This window comes from Beta vulgaris, chromosome 1, assembly GCF_026745355.1.
Source record: "Beta vulgaris subsp. vulgaris cultivar EL10 chromosome 1, EL10.2, whole genome shotgun sequence".
Lineage (NCBI taxonomy): Eukaryota > Viridiplantae > Streptophyta > Magnoliopsida > Caryophyllales > Amaranthaceae > Beta > Beta vulgaris.
Genome location: NC_079202.1, coordinates 48,880,738 through 48,904,194, shown reverse-complemented (window position 1 = coordinate 48,904,194; position 23,457 = coordinate 48,880,738). Strand labels below are relative to the sequence as shown.

At 34.0% G+C, this 23,457-nt stretch overlaps 1 protein-coding gene across 1 annotated transcript; it reads left to right on the top strand.

The window, feature by feature from the left end:
- The first annotated feature begins 3,063 nt into the window (after positions 1-3,063).
- LOC104891562 (protein DETOXIFICATION 27) lies at positions 3,064-20,205 on the top strand. The gene is made up of 8 exons (XM_010677269.4): positions 3,064-3,588; positions 10,481-11,022; positions 11,744-11,830; positions 11,990-12,046; positions 12,735-12,973; positions 14,209-14,327; positions 14,427-14,516; positions 19,781-20,205. The coding sequence occupies exons 1-8, from the start codon at positions 3,280-3,282 to the stop codon at positions 19,844-19,846; spliced, it is 1,509 nt and encodes a 502-aa protein (XP_010675571.2). The 5' UTR covers positions 3,064-3,279; the 3' UTR covers positions 19,847-20,205.
- The last annotated feature ends 3,252 nt before the right edge of the window (positions 20,206-23,457 follow it).

The window sequence follows — 23,457 nt, the reverse complement described above, 5'->3', positions numbered from 1 at the left end:
TAGCTGATGATGGAAGTATACGGTTCAAGGGGAAATGGTGTATAACAAGTAATAGAGAAGAGGTAAAACGTCAATTAATGGAGGAAGCTCATAGCTCACCTTGTATTTTTACACCCATATGATGATAAGTTGTATAAGGACATGAAGCAAGCGTTTTAGTTGCCAAACATGAAAAGAGAGTTGGTAGAGTTCGTGGCTAAGTGTCTCACATGTCAAAGGTCAAGTTTAAGCACAAGAGGCGGCCACAAGGGAAGGTTCAACCTTTGTTCATTGCGAGTTGGAAATGAGATTCTACATCAATGGATTTCGTGTCTGCCTTACCAAGGACTAAGGCTGGAAATGATACGATTTGGGTGGTGGTAGATTGTTTGACTAAATCCACGACTATCATACCTATGAAGAATACTTGGTCGATAGTTCAATTGGCTAAAGCATATGTGAAGTGGGTGGTGAAGTATCATGGTACGCCTAAGGACATTGTTTCAGATCGTGATTTGCTATTCTTGTCCAACTTTTGGCAGAGTTTACATAAGGCTTTGGGCACTAATTTATTAGTGAGTACAACTTTTCACCCTGCTACAAATGGACAAGCAGAACGAACGATTTAAACTTTGGATTTATGTTGCGATCTTGTGTTATGGAGTATCAGGATTCTTGGGAGGATCAAATTTCTTGGATTTGATAGAATTTTCTACAGCAACAGTCATCATGCAAGTATTATATGGCTCTGTTTGAGGTTTTATATGGTCGAAAGTGTAGAATTCCAGTCTAGTGGAATGATATTGGTGAAACGATGGTACTTGGACATGAGTTCCTAGAAGAGACGGTGAAGCAAGTAAATGTGGTTCAATAAAAGATCAAGACAGGTCAATATCGGAAAAAGAGTTATGCTGATTTGAAGTGGAGGGATAAAGAGTTTCAGGTTAGTGGGTATCGTTGAAAATATCTTCAATGAAAGGGGTGATGTGCTTTGGGAAGAAGGAAAAGTTGCACCCAAAATATATCGGGCCATATGAGATGTTAAAGAAGATTATAAGCTGGCCTGGATTTGACAAATGATTTAAGCTGATTCCACGATGTTTTCCATATATCTTAGTTATGGAAGTATATTTCTAATGTGTCTCATGTGCGCCAACCTAATACCATTGAGTTAGATGAGAGTTTGACTTACGAGGAAACACCTGTAAGAATCCTTGATAGTAAAGTTAGAAGTAATCGCACTAAGGATGTTAGATTAGTCAAAGTTATGTGGTCAAACCATCAGACTGAGGAAGCAACACGGGAAATCGAAGCGGAAGCAAAGGTTTGTCATACACTTTGCACCTTGGCTATTTTGTGTGACATTTTGGCTACTAGTAAATGTTTGCGTTGCTTCTTGCACTTAACTCATAGTTTGTGATATTGCGGCTAATTTTGTCTAAAAAAAGGATTTTGCTATCCTATATCACAAGGCGTATAATAAGAAGTATTTATTATCCTAATTTATTCCACTACTTGATTAAAACATCTTATTTAATCTAGATTTCATTTTAAAAAGTTGATAAATCAATGTGGAGTGGAGCTTTTTATAAAAAAAGTAAATGCTTTAGTATTTTTTTTCTAGTAGACTATAATTAAATAAGATGTTTAATCAAGTAATGGATGAAAACTAGTTTTTAGGTCCGGACAATGCCTCGGGTATTTATATTTTTCATCTATTAATAATTTAATTTTAAAATAATTACACCATATATATCACTTGGCGTAGCGGTAAATGTATCTTAATACTTATTAGTAGGTCATGGGGTCGATTCAAGATATCATTATATTTTTTTAAAAAAATATGATGACAAAACTAATGTTGGTTCATTGCACACGCAATAAAATTCTAGTGCAAGAGGAAAGGTTCCACATGGCACATAAAAGCACACCTGAAATAATTATATACGCTATAAAGGAATTTGTGTTATGATTAACAATTTCACCGACCTTCTTTATATGACTTGCCCTCTGACCGACCATTAAACTTCATCTCCTAATTTGTATTCTCGAACAACAACAATAAGATTCGATTAGCATCAAGAATAATTTGTAAAACTACCCATTAGTTACAAAGTAGAGGACTTTCACATTTATGGTGAATTTCGAAAGGGGAAATGAGCAAGGGGATGACTGTAAAAAATAAATCAAATAAGAAAAATAAACTTTATGGCTGGAAGTAGGAATTTATTGCTACATTACTAATTAGAACTCATATCTATAATTTTGTGGAAATATGAATCACTAAAAGATGTTAGATGAGATGACAAGTCTTTGAAAATCCTTACCTGAGGTCAGGGTTCGAGCCCAAGCTTTAGCATATATATATATATATATTACCTGACTTGTTGTTGATTAATAGACACGTGGTAAAATTCTAGTGGCAAAAGGAGGGTGTCACTTGGCGCATCAATTGGTAGATGGTGGACTCGTGTTACCATTCTATTAGTAGACACGGGCCAAAACGCAACCCAAAAACATAAAACGCGTGAAACTAATGTACATCAACGGTTATCTAATGAACATTTGAAACTAATGTACATCAATTGTTCTCCAATGAACATCGATCTCGACAATTCTCCTTTGTTGACCTTTATCTTTATGTTTCTTAGTTTGTTTATTTCAGATATTTCTTTTTTCATTGTGTTTTCTTTGTTTGTTCATTAGGTTGAGTGGTTGTTTATCAGATATTTCCTCTTATGTTCATCTTTTTCTTTCTTCTTGTTGTTCATTGTTGATTCAGATGTTCATTGAGTCTCGTGTGTTGTTCTTTTGTTCTACTTTCATCTTCATGTTGCTTAATTTGTGCATTGAAGATGATTTGTTCATTGTTTTATAATGTGAAACGACACCGTATGAATGATGGGCACCATTTAAATGGTAGACTCGTGTCTACCATCTATTTTGCCATGACACATAAATACTGTTATGCACATCTTTTTAATACACTTGTATAAATAGGATTATACTTCGTTTTTTATCATATGTTTGTGGCATAGGATATAAGAATCCAAAATAAAAATAATGATAATAAATTCAGCAATCAGATTCAGCCGTAGGCATGTTTAATGCATAGTGGCATTCATTCTTCCTCCTTTTCCTTTTTTCGATGTTTTTGGCAACTGCCATCACCCTTTTCATAACGTCTACGTGCGTCATTTTTCTTCACTCTTTCTTGTTGTCTTCCTTAGAAATCAAACCCAACTTATATTCCTACAAATCATCCCTCTTTTTTTTCTTTTCCTCTCCCAAAGACCAAAGATGGATCAAGAAAATACCAGAAGTTCGAGAGAAGAACTAAATCAACCTTTAATATTATCAGAAAAAACAAGTGGTAAAAACTTGACCATCAAAGAAAATGATAAAGAAGATTATAGAGAACTAGGAGCAAGAGTTTGGGAAGAATCTAAGAAGTTGTGGCACGTAGCAGGACCTTCAATATTTAGCAGAATTGCCTCTTTTTCTATGAACGTCGTCACCACCGCCTTCGCCGGCCACCTCGGTGATGTCGAACTCGCTGCACTTTCCATCGCTAACACCGTCATCGTCGGGTTTAATTTCGGCCTCTTGGTATTTTCTTCTTCTCCTTGTTGCTATTTTTCTTATTTTAGATGATTATCTCCTATGTTTGGATGATTATGTGTCATAAACTCTCATTTAATTTTGTCGGCTATTTTTGGTAGATTTCGCTCTCTCACACATAATTTTTTTTTTCTTTTATAATAATGAAAAATGATATACATATTTCTCAGGACGGTATAAAGTGATTAAAATGAAAATAAAATATTAAATCAAACATTTTTTACCTCAATTGACGTAAAAGTGTGTCTTAAATTCTTAAACTATTTCCATTTAAAGAAATAGATTTAATGCTTATATATAATCCTTAGGGCTACATATACTATTACCCTATAATAATTGATTCATATTACTCACTTGTCACTTCCTATCCTCGTTATTTGTATTTTTTATACTGGCTGATATATGACGGTAGAGAATATATTTATTATACACAGGCTTTAGGATAAATTTTTATATAATTTTATATGCTTATTATATAAGGATTCCTTACACAATTAGGATTGAATACGATTTTTATGACAATCTAATATGATACCTAAGCTTAGGTTAGTGATCTAAATCTACAAAGATTTTTTTTTCCTTCAAATTTCTGCGGACCACACGTGAGTCACGTCCATTTGCAACCAGCAGACCAAGATTCACTGTTTTCTCTGCAATTGAACCTCACGTCAACTTCGAAGATCTACTCACAAATAGCTATTTCCTCTCAAATTCCTTTTCTTTATTTTTGATTTTTAAATTAATATAAATTATAAAAGGTTGATAAATAAAAATATAAATTTAGATAAATCTAGCAACATTTTATAGACGTCATTTGCTTTTATGTATTAGCAAATAAAAAAAGTTGGCGAAAATTATATAAGTAATGCAAAAGTCAAAGTGGAACAACTAAATAAATCTGGAGGGTGTGTAACTCTTTCTCTATATTGACTTCTCGTAGATAATAAAAGCAAAATCCTTAAAATTGAAACTACCCAATAGTATAATACATAGTGAAATTATATAGGCAATTAAGTTTAATGTCATGAGAGAATCAAGCGTCATTGAATTGGTGGGAAATTTAGGCTCTATTCTTTTGGACTTATTTTCACTTTAATTTTATTTCAGTTATGTTCCATTACTTTCAGCGATTCAGTTTTTTTCATTTTAGTTTCAGTTCAATTCTCTTATTCACATAGCCAAAATTTTGTTAATTTTGGTGTGAAGCGAGGGAGAGGGGTAAGTTTAATACTTTTAGGCCAGGTGTAATAATCTTGAGAGAGGATAGGATAAAATCCTTGGAAAAACAAAGTTCAATGTCATGAAAAAGCTAAAAAGAAGGATGTTACTGAACCCATCCCACCAAGAAATATCCTTTACTATTTGGAATATGAAGTATATATATACTTCCTCCGTTTCCTAAAGATCTTCCCTCTTTTCGTTTAAGGGTGTTTCCAAAAGATCTTTCCTCTTTTGCTTTATTCCTTATTTGGCAAAACAAATTTCCCTATTTACCCTCTCATGTCACTATCATATGGTCCACCATTACATTATTAATTCAATCTTAACCCCTTTCTCTCTCCTACTTTACTCACACCATGCCCCACACAACTTGATTTTCCTTGGTATCTATAGGAACAGTAAGTGGGAAGATCTTTAGGAAACGGAGGGAGTATATATCAATATATGTCTCTATCACAAACATAAAAAAGTGATATGCACTAGTTGAAAAGAATTTTTAGATGGAGTAAGAGAATTGAAGTTGTTCTAATCCATTTGAAGTTCTCTTACTTCATCTGAAAATTATTTTCAACTGGTACAAACCACTTTCTTATATTTATAAGTTTAGACAAGTTTTGACACCTTACACGATAAAATTCAATATGTTTTTATAAATTCAGATAAGTTCATTTAAATTTAATTAAATTTAAGAGAATTCGGATAAATAAAACACATCCTTTGTATAAAATTTGAGAAAATACTTTTACAAATTGGTTGATGATGTTTTTTCGAGTTTTATTACAAAAGTTTATAAAGGAAAATTAAATGAACGGAAAGCTTATATTTTACGAAGTATATTTTAGGATTTTGCATTTTATTATTTCTCTCTAAGGACCATGTACCCGTGAATCTCCGTCTAATACAAAAAGAAAGTTATTATAGTTTATTATAAAAGCTTCTTAATTAAAGTTATTATGACATAAAATGCAAAAGTTAAAATACTGTTTTGTAGTGTAGTGTTTTTATAATGTAGTTAGTTTTCTTTGAAATTTTTTAAAAACTAGTCGAGCCAGTAGAAACCAAAAGGAAAGCCGTCTTGTTTGCTCGCGTACTTCGGGCTGTCAGTTATCTGTGTAGTTATTTATTATAGATCCACTTACGTTAAAGGAGGTCAAATACGAATTGAGTTTGAGCTAGCTCGATTCGACTGGTTAATAGTTTGAGTTGATTTTAAGTTGAGTTGAGGTTATTCGAGTGCAATTTTGATTGATCTTTGACTTAATCGAGTATAATCGAGTCGAGTTTTGATCGAATAAATTTTTAATAGTTTGCAAGTGTCACATATTAAAACAACAACAAGATTAAAAAATGTTAAATTTAGGTTTTTTGCAAATAACTTGTGGATATTCTATTCTCGCTTTTCATATAGTATAACAAAAAAATAACATGTGGATATTCTATCCCCTCTTTTCATATAGTATAACAAAAAAATAACATGCGGATATTCTATCCCCTCCTCTGATATAACTTATACAAATTTTACTTAGACACTATTAATATTGTATACTTTTTTGACCATCGTTTACAATTTACATAGTATTAGGTAAAATAAAATTATTGAGAATGTTGTTAGGTTTGATTTAAGGAGTATATTTGTAACAAATACAAAATTTTATGATTTTTATTTTCATATATAACTAAAAATACTAACAATCAAAATTTTATAATAATATGCATAAAAATCAAACTGTATGTGTAGTTTAAAAAAATTAGGATTGATAGATATCTATTTCATGTAATTTGTCAAGCGTGAGTGTCCTAGCAAAAGAAATAAATCAGAAGTTTAATTTTTCGTCACTAGCTGGTAAAAGTTTTTTTGTTTTTTTTTTTTTTACATCAAGCTGGTAAAAGTTGAAACTATCATTTTCTAGTAATAAAGATATGCAAATGCAAGTCATTGTTTTCTTGGGAGTTGCCGAGTTGTGATCAATGATAAATTGATAACATGATATCGCGTTAATGCTTTTGGATATAGGATGTGTTCAACTACTATTAGATTTACCTGTGGGATATGCAAATGCAAAGTTGTGTATATATATCCAACGTAGCACAAATACACAATCTATCCTATATATTAAAAGTAGAGTTGTTCACAGACGGACGACCCGCTAAACTCATTTAGACTGGTCCGTTAAAGTTGCGAGTATGAACAGTAAATTTTGAAAAAAAATTAAATGGGTGGGCCAATCTCGACCCGTTAATATTAATGGACGACGGATATGGACAAATTCAAACATATCGCGGGCTAGCCCGCCGACCCGTTTATCATAATATCTATTTTCTTTGAAATTTTATTTTTTATATCTTACTAATTTAGTATTGATTTATCTTTTGGAACATATAGTTTATTTGCACTAATATAGCTTTGGTAACACATAATTATCTTTATTCTTACCTTTACAACTTAATTTATCGTCCTCTAACATTTTTTTCTAGGAAATTTTTGAACTTTCTCTTTATCTTACAATGTGATTATCAACTTTTTTTCAATTTTAATCAAAATTATATTATAATCTTTATATATTAAAGGAAATTAGCTAGACTTATTTGAAAAAAATAAATAAAGGTATTAATAGGCCCGCGGGCAAGCCCGTCCGTTTATTAGGACAGGTCATTGACAAATAGTTAAGCCCGCATGAAAAGAGCTTGGACTAGGCATATTAGGCCCGTTGGACAAAAATTAAGGTTTGGCCCGTCCCGCAACCAGTCCAAACCCGCAAATGATCACCTCTAATTAAAAGGTGTTCCTAACAAAGCAACAGGGCCATGTGGCACTATTCACGTCATCTTATGTGCCATATAGATTATTACGTTATCTTACAAAATAGATATTGTTTGCCACTAGATTTGAACATGCGACCTCTTGCAAAGAGAAGTTTGTCCTTACCATCTCAATTAACTTTTTTAGGGCTTAATAAATCCACATATAATATTATATATTCATTGCAAACATAAAGTAAATTAAATGTTAGATTTTTTTTAAAATTAATATTTACAAGAGTGGAAAAAATACATATCAATTGTGAAGAAGAAAAAAGATAATACCCGGAGCAATGGTCGGGCCAACACACTAGTTCATTGTTCGTTACATAATCGATCAAGTAAACCTAGGCTTATATTAATCAGTTCATTCTTTTGTATCATCTGTCACCGATTGATTAGTTGGGCGCAACGAAAGGTCATTTTCCATTTCTTTTAAATAGTATCTCCTCAAAAAAACACTTTTCAAAGTGTCTCGATCAAGTGTATCGATGGAGATACATTCAAGATAGAATGGAGAGCTCCATTATTATATAAAATACAACTCTTTATTTTCTGTCTCCTTAAAAAGCAAGTTAGAGAAACTTTTGAAAATCCTTATTGTACATACTCTATTTCTGTTTTGAAGTTTTAAAGGTTGTTGGACATTTTAAGTGAAATCTTTTCCATTTAATCGATTTCGGATGAACCCCATTGACAAACTATTAAAAACTAAAAGACTGCATATAACGGTAATTAGCTACTCTTTCTGCACATACTCCCTTTTTAGTGGATTTGATCAAGCTTTCTACATGTTTTTGCCAGAATTGAAGATGCGTCGCAAGGACAAACACGCGTCACTTCATTCTTTCTAAAAAGCTTAATAGGTGTCTCAAAAATGATCTTATTTAAAATCATGCAACTTTAGTTATTTACTTTGCTCGTACTCCTATTGGTTATTTTAGTTCATATAAGATGATTTTTTTTGGCTGAAACAATTAGCATAATTTACCAAAAGATTCAACAAATTTTTATTTTATCTATTAAAAAACAAGGAAAAATCATTTACTTTCCCATACAAGTTCAACATAAACACGTACAAATCATGATATGTTCCACTTTCCTTAATACTTATGCAAAATGAGAAATAAGAACAATATTATGAGACGGAGGAAAGATGAAGGATATTAATAGATCGTATGCTTCTTCAGATTAATGATAGATAAACAATTTTTTAATCTAACAGTTTTAATTTGATATTTGAAGTCGAATAACAGTAAGCATTAAATTGTTTTTTATTTTCAGAAGATGGTACTCTGTATTAGTTTAGGAATCTATGACAAAATCAGGTGTATAGAGGTATTATTTTAAGTTTAGGTAGTATTGCTTAATGTTTTCACTTTAAGTTTATTTTAATCAGCCCTTAGGATTAAACATACTTTATCCATTTCTAAATACATGCAACATTTGCATAGTAACCGCTATTCATTATCAAACTTATCCATATTCTCTTACAAATGTATGGGAAAAAAGATAGCTACGCGTGATCTTAATTGATTCATCTTAATCAGGCGCATCTAGGAATCTGCTCATTGGGGTATGGCTACATAATCAGTTTGATTGATCATTTTTTTTATTTGTATGAAAGCAACTTTACAATTTAAATAATCAAATCTTTAAAGAAAATGTGTGTGTGAAAGTAGTTTGACTCGTCAAATTTTTTTTTTTTTTTTTTTGAAATGAAGCTTCTTTTTCTGTGTATGAAAGCAACCTTAAGATAAATTAACTAATACTGGAAAAATCGCAGTACTTTGAAATGAAGTTTTAGTAAACATATTTGTCCATCCAAGTTTGTGTAAGAATAACTTAGATGTTATCGCTAATTGTTTAATTGTTCAATTTTTCTATTTAAATAACCAAATCTTTAAAGAAAAGTTGTTCAATTAACTGATTAACTTACCATTTTAAGTCATATTCTTTTTTATAGCCCATTAACTATTTCGTTTAAGTTAGGCCATTCTTTTTTCTAGGTGTACTACAAAATTATGTATAGATATTATTATATGAATCTATACTTTAATTATATGTAATGAAAAAGTCAATTCAAAATAATATCAAATGGTCGAAATTTTTTTTATATATGATTGAATGCTACAAATTTAGAAAATTTAACATTTAATGAAGTTGAAAATTTATTTAAAAATAGTTGTTTAAAGTATATAAACGAGGAATTGAAGGAAAGAAGAGGGACAAAAAAAGGAATTGAGGGAAAGAAGAGGGACAAAATGTTATTTTGGAGCTTTGATCTAGGTGAGTTACCATAGATCAATAGTATGATAGTGGGTAGGATGATGTATACTGCCTAATGTTATGGTGGTGTGATTAGATATGGTTGGGGTTATTTAAAATTTTGGATGTTTATGAAACATAGGGAATAATATTATTAGAGGTAATTAGATTTAATAAAAAACCAATTAGGTTTAATAAGTTTCAATAAAGAAATAATAACCTAGAATAATGATTAATTATCATCCATCTATGTGAGTACGCAATAATTAAAAGACAACATTGAATGCTACATGATATATAAGTTATCATATCATGTTTAATACTATTATTACTATTTAATACTAGTACTGTCGTATTATATTAATATTATGAAGAATATGATTATTCTTATTATTGCCATCCATCATCATTATTATTATTAGAATCATCATCATTAACAACACTATAATGAGGTTCTACATTCTAATATAATAACTTTGGTTTTGATTTAGATCATCTTGTCATGTCGAATTACAACTTTATTATGGAATTTTGATTGCGAGACATGTACGTACAAGTGGATTGACTTTACATATATTGCGCCTTTAATTAGCTAGGTATGGCAAGTGCATTGGAGACACTATGTGGACAAGCATTTGGAGCCAGAAAACTGTACATGTTAGGCGTCTACATGCAACGTTCATGGATAGTCCTCTTCCTTTGCTGCTTCTTACTCCTTCCTTTCTACGTCTTTGCAACACCGATTCTCAAACTAGTGGGCGAGCCAGACGACGTCGCTGAGCTATCAGGTGTAGTTGCCTTGTGGCTCATCCCTTTACACTTCAGTTTCGCTTTCGTGTTTCCGGTGCAACGATTCTTGCAAAGCCAACTTAAGACCGCGATAATTGCTTGGGTCTCATTTGTAGCTTTTGTTATTCACGTGATCATGAGTTGGCTTCTTGTGTATGTGTTCAATATGGGCATTATTGGCCTATGCATTACCTTGAATGTCTCTTGGTGGATCCTTTTCTTTGGAGAAATGGCTTATGTTGCTTGGGGTGGTTGTCCTGATACTTGGAGCGGGTTATCTTGGCAAGCTTTCACAGAACTTTGGGAGTTCGTTAAGCTCTCAGCTGCCTCTGGCGTCATGCTCTGGTACATTACTAGAATTATCATACACATGATTCATAACTTATATATTAAAAGAAACGGTTTAATTTTAAATAGAAAAGTAGACCTAGTTACTAAATGAATTAAACTAGTTACCGAAAGAAGTTAACCTAGTCATTATTGAGCTTATTTTCTTTTTGATATTGGGCTTATCATTACCTAATTTTAATTTAAAAGTGACAACCTTTTACAAAACAAATTCCACATGATTTATAATCTAAAATAAATATGATAAGATTCTTTCATAAAATTGTTTATTTATAAACAAATATGTTAATAAAATTAAATACATTAGTAGAAGATCAACAATTGACCAACAATTGACCACGCATTATTTTGTTATGCTTGTTTTTGGGATGAATCAAAGGAGGAGTAAGTGATTTTTTGAAAACAAACTATAAAAGTGTGATTATTTGTTGTACCACACCAATAATGCAACGCATAGAAAATCACGTTAAAAGCCCATCTTGTCGAAGCTCAATAATTCGACCACAGAAGTAATTATTGGACATTGCTATATCTACCTGATGGGTAATCACTACTAATAGAAACATTAAAATATTATTAATCATGTGAGTTGGATTTCACTATCATCACTTGCCGTGCAAACCACAGAAGTAGATTTTAGTAACATTAGCATTATTCACGTTTGTCATTTCTAGCCTCTAATTTTGTTTTATCTTTCGTGGTGTGAAACAAATTAAAGCTTGGAAAACTGGTACTACAGAATACTGGTCCTGATGGTGGGTGGATTAAAAAATGCTGCAATTGCGGTGGATGCGTTATCAATTTGGTAAGTTATGTCATGAGTCATGACGATGATATTAGATTATTAATGATTTTCAACCGTATTCTTACTAATTATTACGTTGTCATTTTGTTTGAGCTGTTGTTACACTAGTTGTACTTATTTCTTATTGCAACTAATTGTGTCATTTTTATGAATGATCAGCATGACAATAAATGGATGGGAGATGATGATTCCTCTTGCTTTCTTTGCTGCAACTGGGTAATTGTTTTTTCTTTTTCTTGGAGGCAGTAGTTTTTTTTCAAGAGTTACATGCATAGAAACATTTCCCCTAGCTCCGATTTAATTTAAGATTATTAATTCCTCCATCACATATTAATATTAATAATTTTAACATATTTTTTCAAAAAAAAGATAGAAAAAAATATGGTATCTCGCTAATAACATAAACTTAATATGAATCAACTGATCAACATATCAAAGATGCATGTAACAATAAAAGAAAGTTAAACTTAAGTCAAAAGTTTTAGATGTAATGTCTCGTACATTTGCTAGATTATAAGGTTACTAAAGGTCTGTTCTCTACTTCTTATCACCTTTAGAAAAAAAACTTTGTGGTATAATATGATTAAATAAGTTTAGTTAAATTCAAATAAGTTCTGCTAAATTCAAATAAATTCAGCTAAGCTCATATTAGTTTTAACACCGAATAATATGAACTTCAATAAGTTCCAATAAATTTAAATAACTTTATTTAAATCGAATAAGTTCACAATAATTCAGATAAAAAGAATGTAACCTAAATCTGCAGTCTTTTACATCATAAATTTTTTGAGGCGCACTTAAATTATGCTGCTATGTGACATCTACAGTCTCTGTTAATCGCATTGACTAATTTGAACTGGATTTAAAATAATGTAGCTAATGCGTTATGCGTGTTAATTAACAGGGTAAGAATTGCGAATGAACTAGGAGCCGGCAATGGTAAAGCAGCAAAGTTTGCGACAAAAGTTTCAGTGATAACTTCCACAATAATTGGACTTTTCTTTTGCGTATTTATCATGGCATTCCATGATAAATTTGCATACATATTCTCAGATAGTGCTCCTGTCATTGAAGAAGTTGATAAACTTTCATGGCTCTTAGCCTTTACTATTCTTCTCAACAGCGTTCAGCCTGTCCTCTCAGGTCCCACCTTCCACTCCCTTACATCAATAATACTTCTATGTAACTTGTGAATACTCATTGTCAAAAAAAAAAAAACTTGTCAATACTATTTAATTTATTTGCATGGTAAGTATTAGGATTGATTTTAAAAGAGGGCACATAATTCTTCCATTCTTTTTATACTTGTACATCTTTACTTTTTAACTTTTGCATCAACTAACACAACTTTAATTTAGATAAGTAAACTTATATAAATGCCATAGTTTCGGTTCCAATTAGATACACCATAGATAAAATTTTAGAAGTATAGTATGCTGTATGTATATCTGTTCAACCAGTTGTTCTGGTGCATTTTATTTCAAAATTTGACTTTGGTACTGTATGTATAAGAATAAAGAACTAATATGTTCAATTAATAAGTTTTAGTTAGTTTCAACACCTAATGAAATAAGTTTCGGTACTTCTGATTAATTACAATTATAAGTTATGATTAGCCTTATTTGCAAACAATGTATGTGAAGACATATAGAGTTTTATGTAAAAATGCATTTCGTAATAATTATTGGAAGGGCGAGAAGATCGAGGAAAAACTAATAGTTTGTTTAGGGTATTTTGTATATTTTTAAAAATGAGAGCCGGTAAAGTTGTGTGTAAACGTTAATCATGGAGATTAAGTTGTACCGTTAAGAAAAAGTAAAGTTGACAATGTTGATTTTGAAAGTTAATATTTTCATGTAAGGTAGTCCGTTTGTGATTTTGTGCTTTTATTATTTTCTTTTTGTAAATAAGAATGAGACGTTTATGGGAGATTTGTATTCCTATTGAACTCCATGTTGATATGCACATTGAGTTGTTCCACATTTGAGAAAAAGGAGAAAAAGCACCACATTATAAAGTTAGAGGAGTTAACCCTATTATTGCAAATCAATTTTATTATCATATTATATAACCTCATGCGGGCTTGTAAGTGGACTGAACTCTCGTTCTCTTTATCAAGTTGTCCAGATTCCAGACCCATGTGTTCTTCTTATGTCATTTATTTCCTGTTTGTGCTTTTTTCGCATTATTGTTCTATTTGATTTCACCTTTTGGTTCTGTTTGTGCGTCCTTTTATGTATGAACAGTTCCGCTGAAGTCAGAAAAAAAAATCACCTTTGGAAACATACCTCTCAAAAGCCACGTTAATCATGTTGCTATATCTTATGGGTCTTTGATTGACCTAATGTAGTAATGTGCTCCCTTTTTTTATGGTCCAGGAGTGGCAGTTGGATCGGGATGGCAAGTATGGGTAGCATACATTAATATCGGGTCCTATTATGTTGTTGGACTTCCTCTTGGAATTGTGATGGGATGGGTGTTCAACACTGGTGTTGTGGTAACTTATTAAATTATACAGTTCTGTTTATTACAATTTCTATGATATAAGCACTTAGGTTTATTTTCTAAAATCTTGCATATTAATTGCATGAAATAGGGTATTTGGGCTGGGATGATTTTTGGTGGCACTGCTCTTCAAACATTGATATTAGGGATCGGCACAATAAGATGCGACTGGGAATACGAGGTAAGAATTAACATGATATTACAAATGTGTAGTTTTCAATCTTTTATGTTGGGGACTACTATATCTAATAGCGGTTACTTATGCTAAGGGTTAGTGATTAATATAATAGCGGTTACTAAATTTTTTTAGGGTTACTTATAATTTTTTGGGACTATTTACCATTATTAAGGTATGCTTGTGAAGTATGGGAAAAGCTTACTTCTCATTGATGATTAAGATGATATTTCTACAAAAGTAATCTAACTACCTACAGCTAGTAATACGTATACATTTACAATAGGAGTTACAAAGAGAAGATAACAAAAAATAAAAAAATATGCCAACTAACTGAGAGAGAATATAGAAAATAGAATATGAAACAAGATAATACACAATAGTGGATATGTATATTCAGCTAAATACACGAGTTGATGAGATCAACTCTTATCATGTCCCCACAAGATGGACGACCGAAGGATAAGGCCAATCTTGGACTATATCATGTTAATACGTGGACGAGCAAGGGGCTTGGTAAGAGCATCGACAAGCTGATCATCTTAGGCAACGAGAGAAACACGCAATATACCACTTTGAACTTTTTTCGCAAATAAAATGATAGTCAAGTCCAAGATGTTTCATAGGAGACTAAAAAATAGGATTAGCACTAAGGCGAGTAGCACAATATTATCAGAATAGATTACCGCAGAAGTAACACCTTCAATACCAAGCTCATGGAGTACATTAAGAAAAGACACAACCTCGGCTGCAGTTTGAGCAATAGAAAGATACTCAGCTTTAGTGGACGAGCGAGCAACGCAGTGTTGTTTCTTGGAGCTCAAGGAGATGGGGTTGGGGCCCAAGTAAACAATGTAAGCCCCTGTTGAGATAAAATCATCTCGATCTCCAGCCCAATCGGCATCCGAAAAGGCATGCAATTGGATTGGAGAATCTCGATAAAGCGTTAGACCATAATCAAGGGTGCCTTTGAGATATCTTAGAACACGTTTTAGAGTCTGCCAGTGATGAGATGTTGGTTTGTGCATGAATCGAGAGAGACAGTTTACGACAAATGCAACATCTGGGCGTGTGAGGCCCAAGTACTGAAGACTGCCCACTAGTGCGTGGTACTTAGTTGGGTTTGTGAGAGGATCACTAGCATGTAGAGTGAGGTGGGTGTGGGGTTCCAACGAGGTGCTAACGGGTTTAGCCTTAAGCATTTTGACACGGTCAAGTAAGTCAAGGACATACTTAAGTTGCCTAAGTAGGAGGCAAGCGGGGGCAAGGTTGAACCTCAACACCAAAAAAATAAGTAATTAAGTGTCCTAAGGTCCTTTAGGGAGAACCGAGAGGCAAGGCTAGCAATAAAGGAGGCTATAGTGGAAGAGTTAGGGCCACTGATGATAATGCCATCAACGTAGACAAGCACGTAGATGGTTGGTTATTGTGTTTGGTAGAAAATAGGGAGGTGCCGGAGATGGCGTTGGTGAAACCCATTTGGAAGAGAAAAGTGCGGAGCTTAGTATACCAAGCCCGAGGGGCTTGTTTTAGGCCATAAAGAGCCTTTTTAAGATGGCAAACATAATTAGGGTGGTGCGGATCCTTAAAACCCGAAGGTTGAACCATGTAGACATCCTCAGTGAGGGTGCCTTGTAAGAAAGCATCATCGATGTCCAGTTGACGGAATGTCCATCCTTGGGTTATAGCAAGGCTAAGGATGAGACAGACAGTGGAGAGTTTCATGACAGGACTGAAGGTTTCGATATAGTCAAGCCCCGACCTTTGATGAAAAACTTTTGCGACTAGGCGAGCCTTGTGTTCGTCAATGCTGCCGTCGGAATTGTATTTAGTTCGGAAGACCAACTTGCAACCAACAAGGTTTTAGGAGGGTGTGCGAGGTACGCGATTCCATGTTTTGTTGTTTATGAGGGCTTAATATTGTATTTGCATGGCATCACTCCAAACCAGGTTAGCCAGAGCATCTTTGATGGTGGTACATTCGATGGGGGTGAGTTGAGCGTGGAGATTGAGTTTTTGAATGGCCTTGTAGATATTATGTGAGGCGCGAGTGGAGTTAGGGTGCTAGTAGGGTGTGGTAGGGGATGTAGGTGGGGAGGGTGCGGAAGCATGAGTGGACGATGGAGAGGGGGATAGGTCTGGGACATGGGACGCGGGAGTAGAGGGTGCTGGGGAGACGGACTGGGGAGAGGCAGGGTGTGGGATAATGTTTGGTTGGGGTGGGGGGTTGGGAGGGATAGGCAAGAGGATGATAGGGTATGAGAACGACCACTAGTTGTCCGAAAAAGGGGGGACTGAGCTGGGCGAGGAGAGTGTAGGGTTGGCGAAGGGGTAGGTTTGTTCGACGAAGCGAACATGCCTGGAGGAATATATGCGATTGGAGGTAGGGTCGAGACATAGGTATGCATGTTGGGTTGGGGAGTAGTCGATGAAGACGCGGGCAATCGAATGAGGTGCGAGTTTGTGGGGAGTATGAGGTCGAAGCTATGGGCAGTAGAGGCAACCGAAGTTGCGTAGATGGTGATAGGTAGGAGGTGAACCAAAGAGCCGAGCATAGGGAGTAGAATTGGAGAGGGTTTGGGTAGGCATGCGGTTGATGAGGTAGATGGCGGTTTGGAAGGTGTGAGGCCAATAGTAGAGAGGGATTGAGGCATGAGAGAGTAGGGAGAGGCCGGTTTCAACCACATGTCTATGACGTCGCTAAGCATACCCATTATGCTCAAGTGTGTGGGGCAGAGAGCTAAAGTGGGAGATGTCATTTGCTGAGAGGAAGAAAGGGAGTCTTTGAAACTCACCACCATTGTCGGAGTAAAAGGTGAGTATACGGTGACTAAACCTTTTCTCAAAAAGAGCTTTGAAGTGAATGAAAATAGTAGTAGTGTCCGATTTTTTTTAAGGGGGTAGAGCCAATGAAATTTAGTGAAGTGATCAACAAAGATTAAATAATATTTGTAGCCATCATGGGAGCATACAGGGGAGGACCACACATCACTAAAAATGACCTTCAGGAGAAATGTAGTAGTAAGAGAAGAGTCACTAAAAGGTAACTTGTGACTTTTATTGATGTAACATGAATTGCAATGAAGATTGAAACACTTAGGAAAAGTTAAATGAGAAGGTAATAAATTGAAAACTTTGATAGATGGATGACCAAGGCGATGATGCCAGTCGATGTGCTTGAGAGTGGTGGTGAAGGCATGTGGAGAGATGGACGAAGGCCATTGATAGACACCATCTTTAGTTGGTCGCTTCAAAGGGATGTCCCCGACGTTGGATCCTTGACACACAAAAAAGAGGGTGAGAATTCAACAATAACATTATTATCTTGATAAAGCTTAGAAATAAAGATAACATTTTTGTGCATAGAGGGAACATAGAGAACATTAGAAAGAGAAAGAGAGGTAGTCGAAGTACGGAGTTGAGTGGAGCCAGTGTGAGAAAATGGATAGTGAAGGGAAAGGTTAGCGAGATCGAAAGTGACATGGTGGGAAGCGCCACCATCTAAGAGCCATGAGGGGGAGGAAGAGGGTGGAGTAGGAGTGGAGACGATAGCCGAATTGACTTGAGGAGCGGGAGGGGATGTGTATGGAGTGCGTGGGGGGAGGCGAATGCAGGGATGCAACTCCTTGAAGTTGGGGCAGTAGGATAGTGCATGGCCTTGGACGTTGCACCACTAGCAACGTCCTTTTAAAGGGTTGCGGGGATTATGGTTAGGGGGTGGTTGTTGGATGATGATGATGGAGTGTGAGGCTTACGGTAGGATGGGTGAGGGGAGGGCTGCCGAGTGTAGGTTGGGTTGGCCGTGGCAGGAAAGGATGAGGGTCAAAAGGTCTCCTCATTAAAGCATTCAGGTGCTGCTTCTCGAGTTGAAGCTGCTGCCTTTCCATTAACAGAATTGGCTGGTCAGTAACATCTTCGGGATCAAGGAGAGCACCAAGGAGTGCGAGTTCGTCGATGATACAACGAAACTTGTTCATGTAATCGTCAACATATGAGGGGCCTTTGGTGATGTGTTTATGTTGAGATTTAAGGTTTTTAATGTGGATGCGAGAAGGTTTGGCATATGTATTGGCTAGGATATCCCATGCTTTTTTAGATGTACGAACACGGAAAGTGAGGGAGCCAAGAGTAGGGGAGTGGGTGCCAGTAAGAGCACCAAAAAGAAGTTTATATTGGCGGATCCAATTGACATGAGCGGGGTTGAGAATGGATAGACCACCATCATTAGTGATCTTGGTGGGGGGAGTGAGAGGCGAATTATTAACATATTGATGGAGATCGTAGACAATGAGGAGAGCCTCGAGTTGGACGCGCCATATAATATAATTGGAGGGGATGAGTTTTTATACGGAATGTACATTCATAACAATAAGGGGTTTAGAGGGTTCATTAGTGTTGGGAGGGAATGAGAATCAGATGTCATTAGGAAGAGTGGCGTGGGAATTTTTTTGGATTATGAACCTTGTTGTGGTACCATGTGAAGTATGGGAAAAGCTTACTTCTCATTGATGATTAAGATGATATTTATACAAAAGTAATCTAACTACCTACAGCTAGAAATACGTTTACACTAGGAGTTACAAAGAGAAGATAACAAAGAATAAAGAATTTGCCAACTAATTAAGAGAGAATACAAAAGATAGAATATGAAACAAGATAATACACAATAGTGGATGTGTATATCCAGCTAAATACACGAGTTGATGAGATCAACTCTTATCAATGCTTATATAAGTTGAAGAGGTTAATTATGTGTTCACATAGTTAGTTTATCTTATATGTGCGTGTCCACATGGTTATTAATTGTATGGTCAACCGTACAAAAGCCTTGTTCTATATCTAAAGACATAGTAGTAAATTCGTTTTAAAAACTTATATTTCCAAAATGTTCAATTATTATAACTTTCTGTAAATATATGTTAGACAGGTAGGAATAAATAATGATAATAGTAATGAGATTACACGTAATCTTGCAAGGAAATATAATGCGATTGTCTATAATAATATATCTAATGATCAAAGTTTAATTTTGAAAATCATATGTACGTTGGTGCTTTGTAATTATGAATTAGCATGCATTCTCTTCACTTTGAAAAAAACTTAGGGTTGATTAGGTCCAATTAGGTATAAATATAAGGTCAAATTATCATTGATTAGGTTAAATTAAGTCAAATAATTTTAATTAGATAAATTCAAGTGAAGAAAATGCACTTTTAAAGAGTATCCTAGTTTTCTAAATTTTAATAAGTCTATTTTTGGATGATGAGCAGGCACAAAAGGTAGTTGATCATGTAGAGAAATGGTCCAGCAACCTCAGTAAAATTGATCAAGCTTAAAGCAACCAACTAATTTTGGTCAAGTTGATAAGAAAAGACATGCATGCGCTTTGCTCTGTGATGCATAGATGATTAATGAAGGCGTTCGTGTCGGACAAATACATTAATGCGATTTTGGGGTTTACTTGAAGATCAGCTTTTGCTAAACACATAGAAAAGGCTTCATTTTCTGAGTTACTAAATTAGTTAAATTTACATATTATTTCCCTGTAATTTGTATGCCATTAACAAAAATTGTGATGATATAATTCAGTCAAAAATTATATGACCATTTGTTAAGTAATCAAAATGTAATTTGAATGGTGGACAAGTGAAATTTCTAAAGTTCGTCCTAGTTATAGCTAGTTATAGTTCCCTCACTTTCACTTGTCTCCTTTGCATCTTAACTATCTATGTTATCATCACTACACAAGAATACAAATTTTTAAAAATTACATTAGTCTCAATGAAATATACTTGGAATATTCTCTACTTTGTTTAAAGAAATTATGTTCATCCGGTGAAATGGAAAATGAAGTCAATAATAAAGACATCGACAAAAAAGGGTGAATAGAAAAGACACTTACATATATTATTATAATTTGTCATTTATAAATGTCAAAAAAAAAAATTTGTTCGTCTCATGCCTTATTTGGCCTTTGAGCCTTAATAAGGTGTTTACGTACTTATTAAAAAGGGTAAAGGAATCCATGTCTAACTAAGTTAATTTATTTCTAACATGTTTGATGAAATTATTGGGATCATCCTACTTGTGGAAGAGAATATACAAATAGTACCTCATTTGTTTCTTTAGATGCAGCATTTGTCTTTTTGGTGAGTAGATGAAAATAATCAAATGTTACATCTAAAAAAAACAGAGTTAGTATAAACGGAATTGGAGAATTATATATAAGTTTCATCAGTAAGAAATAGTTTTTTTTCCAAAGAATAACTTAGTGAAAGCTAATTCATAAAACTTGTAAGTTTTAAAAATATGAAGAAATTTATAAAGCTTACCAAATAATTGCATTTCAGAAATTGCTTTTGCAGCAGTGAACTTAACTAGTCACTATTGTAGGCTCTGCTTATTCATCTTAGATGTATTCGCTAACTAAAACTTCCAATTACATGATTTCAGTAAGCCCACCGGAAATTTGTCTTTCCTACTATCTATATCTGGGTAAGCCCACCAGTTTTTATGACTTGGCCTATGCTGCAAGTCTCACGCTATCTTGGGTGGATATGGGCTGCTTTTATTATACTTGCAATGCATTCAGTTGACCGTGTTCTTTTCTTTCACAAATTATTAAAATAGGTGGTTTAATTTTAACCTAAAATTAGACAAATTCAAGTTTTTATTCTCTTAACAAGCTTATTTCATCTCGCTTTAACTCAACAGTGTGCATCTCACATTAATCTAATCATCCCTTGTCTTATCCTTTCTTTGTTTTTTACGCTTGAACACAAACAATTTCAAAATATAACCTAACAGTCTTACCAAACGGACTAACCTATGTGAAAGTATTGGGTCAGACCGTCTGACCAATACTTACTGTCAGACGGGCTGAGCCCAAACCTCTTCCTGAATTCCTCTTCACCTTCGGGAGTTTGACAGACCAAAACCAGTAATATCTTTCCATTTCCAAATCTCTCATTCACTCTTACTTCATCTTCTTCAACCACCAACACATATTCATTCTCCAACATTCCCGTAACTATCACCTGTTTGTACGCTTACATCTTTGAACAAGAAGAAAACCCCAATTTAAGAATCTTGCAACACTCCCTCTCTTCGTTTTCTTCTTCATTAGACCTTACAACGCCATTGATTTCTAACTAATCTAGCCGCATCATTTCGAAGAACCTCCAAGAAAGAATCCTCCAATGCTTTAGAAAGGCCGGCACGGGTTCGAGCCTTAGTAAGGGAACGTTTATCGAGCAAGCAAACGCAAACGGCGGAATACTGAGAAGCAGGGTCACACAATCGGTGTCGACATCGAAGTTTTCTATCGATGGGACGAAATGACAGCAGAAAGAGATGTGTGCAGCGAAGCAGAGGTGAGGGGAGGAGAGAGAAAATGATGTTAATTTCAGTCTTCATTCTTTTTCTATTTTTCATTTTCAGTTGGACTTTGTTTTCTTTCAGTTGGACTTTGTTTTCTTTCAGCTGGACTTTGTTTTCTTTCAGTTGGACTTTGTTTTGTTTCAGTTGGACTTTGTTTCGTAATATGTATACCAACTGAAACAAATAATGGACCAACTGAAACAAAAAAGGACCAACTGAAAGAAATAATGGGCCAACTGAAAGAAATAATGGACTAACTGGAAAAAAATGAAGACTACTTGAAAAAAAATGAAGACTACCTGAAAGAAAATTAAGACTAACTGAAAAAAAATTGGAACCACCTGAAAGTCGTCCGACCAAAGATTATGGTCGGACGAATCCGACACAATACGTTCTCTTAACCTATTCACTAAATGGATTAGATTAATCACTAAATGGATTAAATTAGTCACTAAATGGGTTAAAGAACATGAAAACTGAATAGATTAAACTGGTCACGAAATATATTAAATTGTTCCCTATATAGATTAAACTAGTCTGTATATTAAAAAATAAATAAAGTGTCATGTTCTCTTCTTTATATTAAACTTGAACTGTGCCTAATTTTAAAATAAAAGTAACCATCTCTTGTGCTTTTTTTTTTCTCCCGGCAGTATAAGGAGATGTACCATTTTTTAGGTGATTTATGTTTTTTATTGGTGCAAAAGAGGGGCAGCACCGAAACAAAAAAAAAAATAAACAAAAACTAGAAATTAAACATGGCCATGATGTCACTCTAACTTTATCATCATAAGGAATACATTAAAGCTCAATTGGTGGTACTTGAACGCAAATAGAAACATGTATTCAAATGCATGTGGAGGATGGTTCATCCTCTACTAAACGATTTAGTTTTAATATTTTTAATAGTATGATGTTTAGAAAATTGTTATTATTTCTTTTTTAAAAATTTTCGAAAAAATTGTTGGGAATAAGTCAATCTTTAACCGGTCTTCTTTAATAAGTTAACCACTGAATTATCCCATCTTTTATATCATTTAAGCATTAAACAAGTTGGATTAAGTTGTGACCTGCTAATGCAGGGAACAGTCGTGTTGAATCCTAGTGAAAATGACAAGGAACTATGGCAATTTAGAATGAGAATGATCGTTTGTTCCTTTGAAAGGAAACGACGCATTGGCGCTAAACTTATAAGTTAAAGGAACTAACAATTAAAAGGAACTAGACTTAGGATGAAGCATTACAACGGTACATTTATGGCGGTTGAGCAAATTATGCCTGGAATCTAGGTAACCGTTTTATTTAAGAAAAAATTTACTTTTATAGAAAATCTTTTTGAGAAAAAGATTTTATTTTTCCAAATATAATAAAAATACTCTTCGGTTTTTACGAAAATAATTTAAAAATAATATTTTTATTAAAAGGATTTTATTTTGGTTTTATTAATCATTATGTTTTTAATTAAATCGGATTTTCGAGTAATGCTTAAAGTGGTTGCTAAAATTAAGGAGCAGTAACTAAAAACACTCCCGTGTTTAACAGTGATCATGGAGATCATGGGATGTTT

What these genes read in the sequence shown, in the direction of transcription:
- LOC104891562 (XM_010677269.4), top strand. Translation starts at nt 3,280, where the DNA reads ATGGATCAAGAAAATACCAGAAGTTCGAGAGAAGAACTAAATCAACCT. An exon ending in GGTTTAATTTCGGCCTCTTG is followed by an intron (nt 3,589 to 10,480) that starts GTATTTTCTTCT and finishes GCCTTTAATTAG; the next exon opens with CTAGGTATGGCAAGTGCATT. An exon ending in GATGCGACTGGGAATACGAG is followed by an intron (nt 14,517 to 19,780) that starts GTAAGAATTAAC and finishes GATGATGAGCAG; the next exon opens with GCACAAAAGGTAGTTGATCA.